The sequence below is a fragment of the Leptonotus elevatus genome, chromosome 15 (genome assembly GCF_054856555.1).
Source record: "Leptonotus elevatus isolate MCC_2025b chromosome 15, RoL_Lele_1.0, whole genome shotgun sequence".
Classification (NCBI taxonomy): domain Eukaryota; kingdom Metazoa; phylum Chordata; class Actinopteri; order Syngnathiformes; family Syngnathidae; genus Leptonotus; species Leptonotus elevatus.
Window position 1 is genome coordinate 12995291 of NC_141253.1, and position 12144 is coordinate 13007434.

General features: G+C 39.7%; 2 protein-coding genes across 2 annotated transcripts; one reads left to right on the forward strand and one right to left on the reverse strand.

Annotated features, from left to right (window-relative positions):
- Nucleotides 1-1226: 1226 nt before the first annotated feature.
- On the reverse strand, nt 1227-8238 carry LOC147161997 (uncharacterized). Its single transcript, XM_086097130.1, has 6 exons — nt 7451-8238; nt 2686-2814; nt 2438-2594; nt 2278-2354; nt 2104-2189; nt 1227-1919 (listed from the first exon to the last, which is right to left on the reverse strand). The coding sequence occupies exons 1-6, from the start codon at nt 8045-8047 to the stop codon at nt 1826-1828; spliced, it is 1140 nt and encodes a 379-aa protein (XP_085953256.1). The 5' UTR covers nt 8048-8238; the 3' UTR covers nt 1227-1825.
- A 1284-nt stretch (nt 8239-9522) lies between these two features.
- cimip2b (ciliary microtubule inner protein 2B) lies at nt 9523-12144 on the forward strand. Its single transcript, XM_086097361.1, has 6 exons — nt 9523-9790; nt 9894-10051; nt 10874-11028; nt 11440-11572; nt 11763-11948; nt 12037-12144. The coding sequence occupies exons 2-6, from the start codon at nt 9952-9954 to the stop codon at nt 12129-12131; spliced, it is 669 nt and encodes a 222-aa protein (XP_085953487.1). The 5' UTR covers nt 9523-9790; nt 9894-9951; the 3' UTR covers nt 12132-12144.

Consider the following 12144-nt stretch of genomic DNA (forward strand, 5'->3'; position numbering starts at 1 on the left):
TCAGAAGGTGACACCAAAATCTCTTCACATTGCTTCCTATAATAACCATTTTTGTAAGTACATGGATTGTATGACAGTTATCCTGGCTGGTCCACCCAAATCTTGACCAGTGGTTCTTTTTACACCAAGTAAAACCAAAACAAAACAACAACATCAAAAGAAAATAAGCCAGTTCATCAAAAACAAGGCAACGATTTTAGTTCCAAAAAGCATATGAAATATTCTAAGCCACTTTAGCGAGTTTGGACTTCAACGCTGAACTTAAATATATAAAAAATAAATATGATGTGTTTTGACAAAATAATGCATATGTTGCGAAGATTAGTTTGAGTTATTGACAAAAATATATTGTTTGGACAAAAATGTCAATTTTGAAATTTCTCCAAAAATAACGTCCTTAAAGCTATCGAACGGAGAAAATTCTATTTCGAATCACTATTGCCATCTGTGGCCGAAAAACTAAAATGCCCCCCCCCACACACACACACACAAACTCACACTCACACACCCTTCTTCACGTAAGAAACGCTCATGACGGCACATCCACACACAGAGGGCAGGAAATTCAAACCCGAATCCAGTCTGAAAACTATTAGCAGAGGCTTGCAGGAGTACCCACTGTGAACAGCTAATGTGTTAATCTACTAATTATAAGATGTTTCAGTCATAAATGGTCAAATAAAAATGCTACTGGAAAGATATTTTGGGTCAAATTGTTACAAAGAGCAATTTTAAGGTCTCTAATTTCACTTCACAGTTAAAAAGTAAAAAATTTGGTCTAAGTTTGTTTTTGTTTTTTAAAGTGATTTGTAAACAGTGTACGTCGTAAAAACTAGGGCAAGTTTTTAGCCATGCAGCTAGCTTGCGTGCCATGGGAACCTGCTGCAAAACAAACCGGAGTTTCTCGTCTCTAACGTCACACAAAAGTTTTACATAAATGGACATAGCAACCAATAAAATTTAAAATACCATAATGTTACCCACCAGCACCAAATCGAAAAGAGGACGCACGCAGGTGTTGAGTAAATTTACCTTACAGCACCAGCGAATGTCATCTTGTTGTAATCAAAACATAAAGATAATAAAGAGTCTATTTCTCTTTTCAATTTAATGTATTCATGCACTAAAGCAAAGTCACGAGGAAATTTAATAATTACTTAATTTAAATGTATTGCACATACCGTAATGTACCAAAAAAAAAGAAGTAAGTATTCACCTGCACAAAATGGGTTATAATTATTATTTTATTTTTTAAAGAAAAGCACATTCACCAAATCAACCAAAAATCTCGAGACAATTCGCAGCATTAGTCTTAATGCTTTTTTTCTCTGATAGTGTAGACTTCACATAGTGGGAAGATATTGTGGGATGTAAATGTACAAAATAAAAAAAAATACTTTATATACAAGTATTTACACATTAATATTCATAGTGAAAGGTATTGCATGTTACAAATGTACATGATACAAAATACTGCAAATCATATGTGTATATTTAGAATAACTTACATTATCACCAGCTCAGTAGCCTAGCGGTAGAGTGTCTGCCCTGAGAATGGAAGGTTGTGTGTTCAATCCCTGGCCGGGTCATACCAAAGACTATAAAAAAAAATGGGACCCATTTTCTCCCTGCTTAACACTCAGCATTAAGGGTTGGAATTGGGAGGTTAGATCACCAAATGATTCCCGAGCGCGGCCTCTGCTGCTGCTCACCGCTCCCCTCATGGAATGGGTCAAATGTGGAGTGGGTGGGTCTGACAATCAGTGGTACTTTAACTTATCCTCAGAATCCTATAATTCAAATGATTTGTACTTTTCCTGTCGTGTCAGGTAGGAATGGGGAGAGTTCTCCGTCTCTTCCTAAACAGTTGGCTTAGCCGTCGCCGTGCGTTGCTTTTGTCCAGAGACTGCACCAGTTGGCTGGAATGAAAGAACAGGAACACATTGAACGGAGCCGAGATGAGCATTCAGTGGCCAGCAGGAAGCAGTCAGAAGGGCGGCCGCATGCCATGTTGGAGCAGGCCTGCATCATCGTGTACCATATGGCACGGGCACGCTCCCCACGAAGAGCTTGTTTACACTGGTCAACAATATTTTCACTCACTTATTTGCATTTTGAAGACTGTCTCTCTTCAAAGACACATGCTTGATCTTCCAGGTCTTCTTGTTGCCTCTATGTGCGATGTCATCCTTTTTAGGAAATGGAATTCAATTATTTTCTTTTTCAAAACTGATCGTATAAATGAATTGGGTAGATCGTGATAAAATGGATTTCTACCTGTATTTTATTGTCCTGAGCTTCCTTGTCCAGTAGGTTAAATGTGCTCATTTGCTGCCTTCTGGAGCCAAACTTTTCTGTTAAATAAATAAATAAATAAATAAATACATACATACATTTCTACTGTGTCAGAATATTTCACTCAAATCTAAAAACTCACGTGGGTGTGTTGATGGTATGATTGATTCTGAAGCTGATCTCTGTCGAAAATGTCCATAAGAAAATTCTTTGAGCTGTTTGTGCTTGTTGGAAAGATTGTCAAGCTTAGCACTGTAAAAAGAAAGAGGCTGTTGTAATGATTGACAGCTGCTGGAAACCTGACAAGAGGAGGAGAAAGAGGAGGAAGTCATTAGTAAACAGGATGGCATGATCTATGTGAGGAAACAGAAAAAAAAAGAAGTCATTTACTTGAGCCCTGTCCACGTGGTAGCCACCACTAGCAAGCTGCTGCTTGGCAATGTCCTCCCACATTTGGCACACCTGCTCCAAGTACCTGAGCCCAGGACTCAAATCCGTGGAAAACACCTCACGGGAGCCCTGTAACACAGCACGAGATTGGTTAGGTTGCAAAGAAGAACACAATGAATCATTTGTGTTTAACAGTTTACACCAAATTTAGCTTGTGAACTCGTTAGGGTCATGACAATTTAGAATCTTCATTGATGTTAACATGCATGTCAATTCTGAACCCTGAACCTCAGAATAGTGAGACAGACGTGCTAACCACTAGGTTAGCAATCTTCCTTTTTTCAAACTAAAAAGAGAAATTGAAAGCAGTTGCGGCTAACCAATAGAGGTGCTATAGGGTACTTTGAAATGTACATCTATTTTTAGTTGAGGAGGAGTGGCTTATTCGCAAAACCTGTTTCCATCGGCCAAATATTTTTTTCTTTTTTTTGATACGCTTCAAAAAAAAAACTCCAAGCGTAAAAACTATTTTTGCAAATTTCTGGCCTTTTTATCTCTCGAATTTCTGGCAGCGTTTCCATTCAGTTGTTTTTTTCACAATTCTTGAAAATTCTAATAAAAATAGGTGGCAGGAAACCCACCTAATAATACGCATCTCCGGTCTGTCTACAATCCAACCAGGTATGAAAAAAGTCCGTCCACAACTTCTTTAGCATTCTCCTCCTTGTGCTTCAAACGGGCAGATTAAACTTCCGTGACTTAGTGATGTCAAAAAGACACGGAAGTGCACTCGACCCAGCCCCCTTAGTGGCACCACCTCTGGTCACGCCCACTGAAATTCGAGAACCTCGCTACGCCTTTCTTCCCCCCCCCCCCCCCCTCCTTGCAAATTAGTGATGGGCATGATAGTTCTTTTAAGTGAACTGAATCTTTAGAATCAGTTTATTAGAAAGAACCGTTCAAAAGATTCGTTCATCGAATCGTTCAAATCGTTCGTCCACATAGCCCCCCCCCAGTTTAACATTTTTAATTTAGCCTTCCTTCCTTTCCTTTCTAATAAGAGATGTGCCGGTTTATTTTCCTTTTCTTCTGCTCCCATGGCCAGTCGTTTCCATTCACAACATTAGCACATGGCTACCATGACTGAAATCACTGCCGCTTCAAGAGAGAAGGGTGTGGCTTAGGCGTGGCCTGGTGCAGCTATTTACATAAAAGTGACCCCTCCAAAACAGGCTGTTTTGAACAGAGCGTTTTTTGGCTCATTTAAGGACAGCAAAAATATTTGATCCAAAGTCAATTTTGACAAATGCATGTTACAGACATGTCTTTTGCACATTTGAGAACTATTTTAGTATGTTGAAAAGTTGAATAATATGAGACTATACGCACACAGCACTACCGCGTTTGGTGACGTGTGAATTACCAGTTGACACTCTGTGCTGAAAGTAACCGTGAATGGCATAACGAAGAATTGCCAAGCACTACAAATTCCTGAGAAAGCTTGAAAGGAGTTTGAAGTTCTTAGTTCTCACTGTTGCTCTGCAATTTTAAAGGTAAGCTTGCTAACGTTGGTTGCTAGCTTACTTAAACAGCTAGGCTAACTTTGAGACATGTCTACCGTTGGCGTTCGTATTATTAGCCACTTGACTGTGGTGCCCACATGCTAACCTGATCGAAGTTGCTATTGCATGTGATTTCTCAAGAGACTGACATTAAAATCTTCTGTGAGGCCGTCACTGTTACAGTCAGATTTAATGCAGGTTGTGCACTCGGCAGCCATTTTAAAACTAACGTGGAGAACCCCGTTTAACGTGTAAAGTCACCTGAAGATATTGCTGGATGAGTGTTGAGTGGCTTGTCTCACAAGACATTAACACAATAAAAATTATATGCAAGGAGTTTGTAACGTCAGTAAAGTTAACATATAAGCAAACAATTACCCTAACTTTCTCCTTTTCTTCTTCTACTTCCTTTGCTTTGTTTGTATTTTCCAATGTGTTGGTCATCTGTAGTACAGTGAGAGCAGTAAACGCACACATGCGGATTTTTTAAATTAAAAAAACTGGTAAAAAAAAAAAGAAAGGCATAGGTTATGTGTACCCTGCTTTGAATTGTATTTTTTGTATGCTTATGTCGGAAATAATTACAGTCTGTTTCATTTCTTTGATTACTGCTGCTTAAGCCTTGGGCGTTAAATGCTCTTTTGGCACTGTTCTAAAAAACTCAATTGCAAAGATCTTACATTTAGGTAATTACTGTTTCTCTGGCATCTTGACAAGGGTGCGTGCAATGTTATGTCCAACCTTCACATCTTATTCTTCAAAATCTCCACGTACCTGCCCCAGTGTTTAAACTCAACAGAAAAAAAAAGATTTAATTAAATATAATTATAGTTTGCAAATGACTGGAAACTATGTTGTGTGGTGTCGTTCATTAAGAGCTCAGGCGCTTGCCCCTGAACTCGGAGAATCATAAAGTAAACTCCCGAGAACAAAGGCAGAGCCGCAAAGGCATCGTGAATGCACAGTATGGGTAATTGCGCCGTTCAGATGGTGACACACATAATAAACCATAGGAACTCAAATTTACCTACAGCAAGAGGAAATGGGAAAAGCGGTTGATTGTCATTAAAAGACCACTGGTAGTGTGACGGTTTACATATCTGACTTGGGTGTTGCATCATTGGAGCTCGATGAATAGTTTCTGTTGTTAGCGGAAGTTACAGATTGATATGGTGACCAAATAAATAGTCTGGAAAGAAGCAGCACCTCCATGCCTCTTCTGTTCTAGTGAAATGAACTCTGAATGAGAGCTTTTGCACAATTCCATCTTCCTAACTTCATGGGAGCAGTTTGTGGATGGCCCTTTCCTGTTACGACATGAAGGTCCAAGGTAATTGGCTCATGAAACATTAAGATTCAGGGAATCGCATTGATTGATTGGTTGATTAATTCACAAACACTTCAACCTAAAGATCAGACTAACTGCTGGAAATGTATTTGCCTTCCATTACTCTCACTGCCCGTGGGCGTAGAGTCATGTAGGCAGACTGGTTTATGATCTCTTGCAGCATAGACAGATTTGTGTCAGGTCGCCAGCATGACAGCGGTGCCAAATGAGTAATAGCATCTGTGCGTTATAAACGCAGTTTGGAAGAAAGGACAGAGGGTACGCGTCCCCCGCGTCACTTTTACCTTTACGAGGAAAACAAGACTCAGCATGTTGCTGGAGGATTTATGTCGTCTTCAAGCTGCTGCTGGCATCCTTGGACACACACCACCCAAAATGAGCATGTGTAAATTTGGGGGAGAGAGATCCTATCCCCTATGGGGTTAGCAACACTGTCAAAAGAGACATTTTAGGCCAAATAAACAGCAAAAAAAAAAAAATGTCTGCAAAACATTTGAACATTGTGATGAAGAAAAGAGGATGGACATATTATGGTCAATTTTTGCCTCGCTTCTTCCTTTTTTTGGGGCCATTTTGGGCAATTTTGTGGACATTTTATGATAATTTGGGGGATTTATTATTTTATTTTTTGAAATTTTATAGTTACATTTTCTTTTATGACTTTTTTTTATAATGAATTTTCTGACAATTTTTGGGGGCAATTCCAAAGACATTTTATGGTCATTTTCTGCCTTTCTTCTTTTGTTTTTGGACATTTTATGGTTACTTTTTGAACGTTTTCTTTTCTGCCTTTTTTAAAATACATTTTCTGACTTTTTAGGGAGGACATTTTGTGTACATTATATGGTAATTTTCTGCTCTTTTTGGACATTTTTAGGTATTTTAAATAACTTTTTCATCTAACTTTCGCCTCTTACAAATGTATACTTTATTTATTTATTTATTCTTTTTTTAATTTAAATCATTAATTCCATTCATCCATCCATTTTCTTAACCACTTGTCCTCACAAGGGTCGTGGGAGTGCTGGAGCCTATCCCAGCTGGCTTCGGGCAATAGGCGGGGTACACCCTGAACTGGTTGCCAGCCAATCACAGGGCACACAGAGACGAACAACCATCCGCACTCACAATCACGCCTATGGACAACTTGGAGTGTTCAATTAACCTGACATGCATGTCTTTGGAATGTGGGAGGAAACCGGAGTACCCGGAGAAAACCCACGCAAGCACGGGAAGAACATGCAAATTCAACCCAGGAAGGCCGAAGCCCGGGCTCGATCTCACGTCCTCTGCACTGGGAGGCGGACGTGCTAACCAGTCAGCCACCGTGCCACCCAAATCATGAATTCTTTCAAATAATTTATCTAAAACTATTTAAATAATAATTATAATAAAATAATATCGTATAATAATGAATATAAATAATATAAAATATAGTACAATATATATAATGTACTATCAGATACCTAAATATTTATTTTTTTAAATTACCAAAATATAATTAAAATAATACAAATAAATCCTGTATGTAAAAAAGTATATAGTCATTTTCACTCGTTTATTTTTAATTTTTAATTTTTAAATAGGTCCACAGGAAACCACAGGATAGTCACATGTGGCTCCGGAGCTCCAGGTTGCAAACCCATGCTCTATGACAACCCAGAAGCTAACCGCATCGCAAATGCAAGAGCCAAATCCTAACCCTAAATCTAGGGCCTAAACCTAACCCCAACCCAAACATAAATTCCCAATTGTAACCCCCGACCAAATCCTCAACCTTAACCCTAATCCAAACCCCAGTTCCAAACCCAAGTCCCAACCTCAACTGTAAACCTAACCTCGCCCCCGATCTTACCTGCATTGGCTCCATCCTGCTTCTGGAAGCCATTGTTTGTCTGCTCATACCCAATATCTTCCACACTGGATCGGACGGCCTGGTGGTCTTCCATGAGTCAAAACTCTCAGACCTCATCTTGGAGGTTCTGTGTTGAGGGGCTGTGTAATCGCTTTGATCAGCTCCATGGGGCTCAGATTGTCGCCGAGACTCGGATCTCTGGAGGGCTTGTCTCAATTTTGAGTTAGAGACTACGGATCCTTGAACTCTGCTTGGACTTGTGGGTTGGGAGACAGCGGGCGGTGTTGAATAAGGGGGCAGCGAAGCAGATCCACTTGATGAGAATGGTATGTAGTTGTCATTCGCGACCCCAGGTTCGAGAGAGTCCATCTCTGCAATATCCGCGGACAATGACGAGGCGGGAAAGAAAGTGTCAGTGCTGGCTGTCTCCACTCCAGAGTCCACCGATTCTGTCCGCACATTTTTCTCCAAGCCTGAAGAAGAAAGTGAAGAACGCGTAGGGGGTTCCTTGGGAATATCCTCCAGCAACTCGGGGTCTGGGCTTTGCTCAGCCACCCAGGCCTCCATTTGATTCCCAAAACTCCTGTAAAGATTCATTCCCGCTTGCTGATACGACTGCAACAAGAACGAGAGCAAGGATCTCGTTTAGAGAGGCTTCTTGAAGTGAGTTGCTCAAGTAGAATTCAAAGCATCCCATTCAGGTCCACCCTCCGCACCCTTGTCACCACGCCTTCTCCTCGTCGCCCGTCCTACCTCACCGCAGAGCTGCATGCTCACACTCGCACCTTGCTGTCACTCACTTAGGAAAACAATGACTCCGCTGCAGCCGATTCCTTTTTTAGGACTCACGAATACCTGTGAAACACGCAAAGTATGACATGACCCAACTCTGACAGGAGACTTTAGATTTAGGAACTATGTGAACCCGGCTTTTTTTTTGTTTGATAACCATGTAGCTATGTAACTGTTAAACTACAGTACAGTACTCTCTTTCTTTCACCAAAAGATACATTTCATTTTTACTAATGTGCATTAAACATATACGGTAATATGATATTATAAAGAAACCAATATTTTGTATATATTATTTAGGGAGAAAATCCCAAATTAATGTATATGAATCCAGATTACTAATTGAAGTGATTATAAAACAATAATAATTCTGCACTGTTCAGTACGGAAGAGGATTAGGGCCAGTGAAGAGGGGGAAAAAAGGTTATCAGGATTCTGACTAATTCTAAAGTGAGAATTGTCACTTTAAAGTCAGAATTCTGAAATTAAAGTGATAAAGTGAGCAATCTCAATTTAAAGTCAGAATTCTGAGATGAAAGTGAGACTACTGGCAGCCCTTTTTTTCTCTCTCTTCGCTGGCCCTAATCCTCTTCCATAGTTCAGATATACCATCACTGCTGTGCATTATTTATTTTAAAAAAGTACAAATATTAGGAAGAATTTGTTGTTTTGGCATCCAGAGACTTTGTCTAAACCTTCAAGGATGCTTACAGGGTTTGTTTTCCTTAGCCTGGGGGAAATGTGTGGAATTTTAAATTAGGTTATTACTGTAACTCATTTGAATTATTATTATTATTATTGACTGTCATTGGAGCCTGAAACTGGATTTCACAACAGCAGTGGCGATCGGTATGACAGTAGGAATGTGTAGAAGGACATTCCTAAGTGCTGATATGATCTGAGCTCCTTACATCAAACACACACGCACGCACGCACGCAAGTCTTTTCACAATCGCTATTGCACAAGAGCAAACGTGCACGTTTTCCACGCACTGTAGAATGTTCACAATGCATGTGATTGGAACTGGAAACAAAATTGTTATATCTCCTTTACAAACAAATAAGATGAATAAAAAATTAAAAGGAGGATAATATTCAATTATTTTCGTTTTGAATTTGACTTTCCTAATTGTCACTAAAGAAGGGGAATTTTTTAAAATATTTTTTTAAATGGATAGATCGATTAAAATATTTACAACTATCTACCACTAGACAGCGCTGTTACACATGAATGTAGACTTGCACATTTCATTTAATGACAAGCATAAACAGGAGCATGTTGATTACCTTGCAACCGAGACAACACAATCAAATATTCTGTTTATTCATGCTACATATTTCCACAATTTCCATCATCGCTATTTGAAAGAGTAAGCCTCAGGTTCATCACTCTATTTAGTGACTCTTGTGTGTAGCAACCAAGCAAGCCAATACCTGAGCAACCAGTCAACAAGAGTGCAGGTGACCCAATGGTGCCTCTCACAGCACCAGTACGGAGAGAGACTCGAACACAGTTCTGTTGGAGCGTCAGCCGCAAAACATCCCAGGGTGAGTACATTCCTCCGAGCAGATCTAGGGTAAGAATTACATTTATGGCACAAACTCTACCGGGGCTTTTTTTATTTTATTTTATTTTTTATTTTTTTTAAAGCTACTCAGGTTATCGTCCAGAGGTAGAGTTTAAAATAGGCAAATCGTATAGCCAGCTGATGGCTGAGCTGCGGAGCCCGGTCCTGCACTCGAGTCCTGATGGGACCCTCAGAATCATCCCTGAGAGACATGCCGGACGGATCCTGCCCGGTTACACAGGTAGATACCACACACATGCAGCCAGTTGACACCGGTAATCTAATTGGGGTCTATATATTTTTTGGTTCCTTTGGAAACATAAATATGTTACGAAGTGAAACCTATGTTCTTTTTTTGTTTTGTTTCTTTATTTTATTTTGAACGTGTAGTTTAAAAAACAGACTGGTAATAACAAAAACGTATTTACTCATAATCTATCTATCTATCTCTATCTCTCTCTCTCTCTCTCTCTCATGTCACATGACCAAACTCAGAAAAATGCTGAGCTCTGATTGGTCATTACCTCAGCCTTAAACAACTATGATGTAATTTTCAGTGGACAGCAAGTGGCAAAATGGCCGCTCCGTGAGAATGATAAAAACGGGTAGATTTTGCTGCTTAATTCATATTCCACAAACACAATGACGTTGTTTAAACTAGTGGGGGCCCATACAACATATTTTTGTAAATCATATTTTTGGGTTGACTTCCTTCAAATAACCTTCCTTTAAATAAGTGTACTTTTAGCATTTTTACAGTAATATCTTAGTAACTTGCATATAAGTGTCAATATAAATTAATTTTATGCAATCTAACATAAAAACAGTTGTATATTTAACGACGAAGACAATTCACGTCACATATGTACCTTATGTAACAAAAGTAAGAACACAGTGTTAACGCCTTCATTTAAAACAACATAATTGGCCAATAGATCTTACAGCTATTCACTGGAGTGGAAAGATTTACTGTGCAAAGTAGACCTACAGCTGTCACTTCTGATTTATTAATGGAAACAACCTTCAGCCTAACCAACCTTACACGCGTGTTTCTTGCCTGTAGGTTTCATCCCCAAAAGGCAGAACTACATCGCCTGCAGCTATGCGGAAACATGTCAGAGAGCATTTTCGGACTTTTACCGGAAGACGTATGCAAATATTCAAGAGGCGTCGCGGGATCCATCACTCACTGTCAACTCCTCGCAACGGCACTCGCAGGTTACCTTCTCGTTGTTCTGTGACTGCATTTCACAGTTACAACTAATCATCTAATGGGATTCGAAACGCAGTTTTGAGAGTTCTCTGTATGAAACAGTCCACGCCACTTGTAATAAATAAATAAATAAAAATAAAAATGATAGCTCTTGTATTGGATTACATTCGAGTGAGCCTTCAGGTGTACCTAATGAAGTGTCCGTTGATCTGTATTTAGCATGCTTGAATCAGTTCTCCCTTGCTGAATTATGAATGGAGGAGCTCAGTTTCAGGTCAGTGTAATGTCATCCACTTTACCAAAAGGGAAGACCACATAAATAGAAATATTCACAGTAGAAGGATTTATATGCAGTTGGAGTGTTTTTTTTTTGGTGTTTTTTTTTTTTAGAGTAATGTTGTGTTGTTCATTCTTAGGTCCAAAGGCCAACAGTGCCCCTAACCGCAGTTTCAGACCAAGTGGTGTCCTGCGAGCCCTTAAAGAGCGTCACCCCCATTGCAAAACCGTATTTGTTGGATGATGGCCACCCTTACAAGTACTACATGTCAGGTACTAAACAAGGCTAATATTTCAGTGAAACTAAGCTTTTTGTCACAAAAAATAAAAACAAAAGACAATTTTCTAACGATCCAAATAGTGTAGCCACAAGTTTCAGTCCACTCGCATCGGGCTACGTACAGCTGTTTCCAACCACATTTAGCAAAATGAGCTGACGTTTTTTTTTTTTTTTTTTTTAAAGGTTTTACAGGACATGTGCCGAAATCACGCTTCCTTATCGGGAAAGGCTACCCCATTGCCACCAACGAGGCCCTTGTCCAGTTCGGGAGCCAGAAGGGTGGTGGCGACTGCACGCTGCCATCCATAAGTGCCATCTATCCATCATGCCACAGAGGTGTGGTGCCATCATTCACGGGACACATCCCAGGTAAATCAGGAAATATACCACAGATTATCTTCAAGTATATGTCCAAAGTCTGGCCTCAGTTTACTAACGAGCATGAACCATTCCACAGGATACAAATTTATGTACGGGCACACCTTTGGCCGCCTTTCCAAAAAAGCTTTGGAGAAAAGTGCCAATAGAAGATCCCATCCCAAAAAGCACTGAGAAGAAAACTGAT

Bases quoted from the DNA above. Each gene is read 5' to 3' on its own strand.
- LOC147161997 (XM_086097130.1), bottom strand. From the start codon at position 8,047: ATGAATCTTTACAGGAGTTTTGGGAATCAAATGGAGGCCTGGGTGGCT. The intron at 2,595-2,685 runs GTAAATGACTTC...TCCTCTTGTCAG, and splicing joins ACCACGTGGACAGGGCTCAA to GTTTCCAGCAGCTGTCAATC. The intron at 1,920-2,103 runs GTGAGTGAAAAT...CTTTCATTCCAG, and splicing joins AGTCTTCAAAATGCAAATAA to CCAACTGGTGCAGTCTCTGG.
- cimip2b (XM_086097361.1), top strand. From the start codon at position 9,952: ATGGCTGAGCTGCGGAGCCCGGTCCTGCACTCGAGTCCTGATGGGACC. The intron at 10,052-10,873 runs GTAGATACCACA...TCTTGCCTGTAG, and splicing joins GATCCTGCCCGGTTACACAG to GTTTCATCCCCAAAAGGCAG. The intron at 11,029-11,439 runs GTTACCTTCTCG...GTTCATTCTTAG, and splicing joins CCTCGCAACGGCACTCGCAG to GTCCAAAGGCCAACAGTGCC.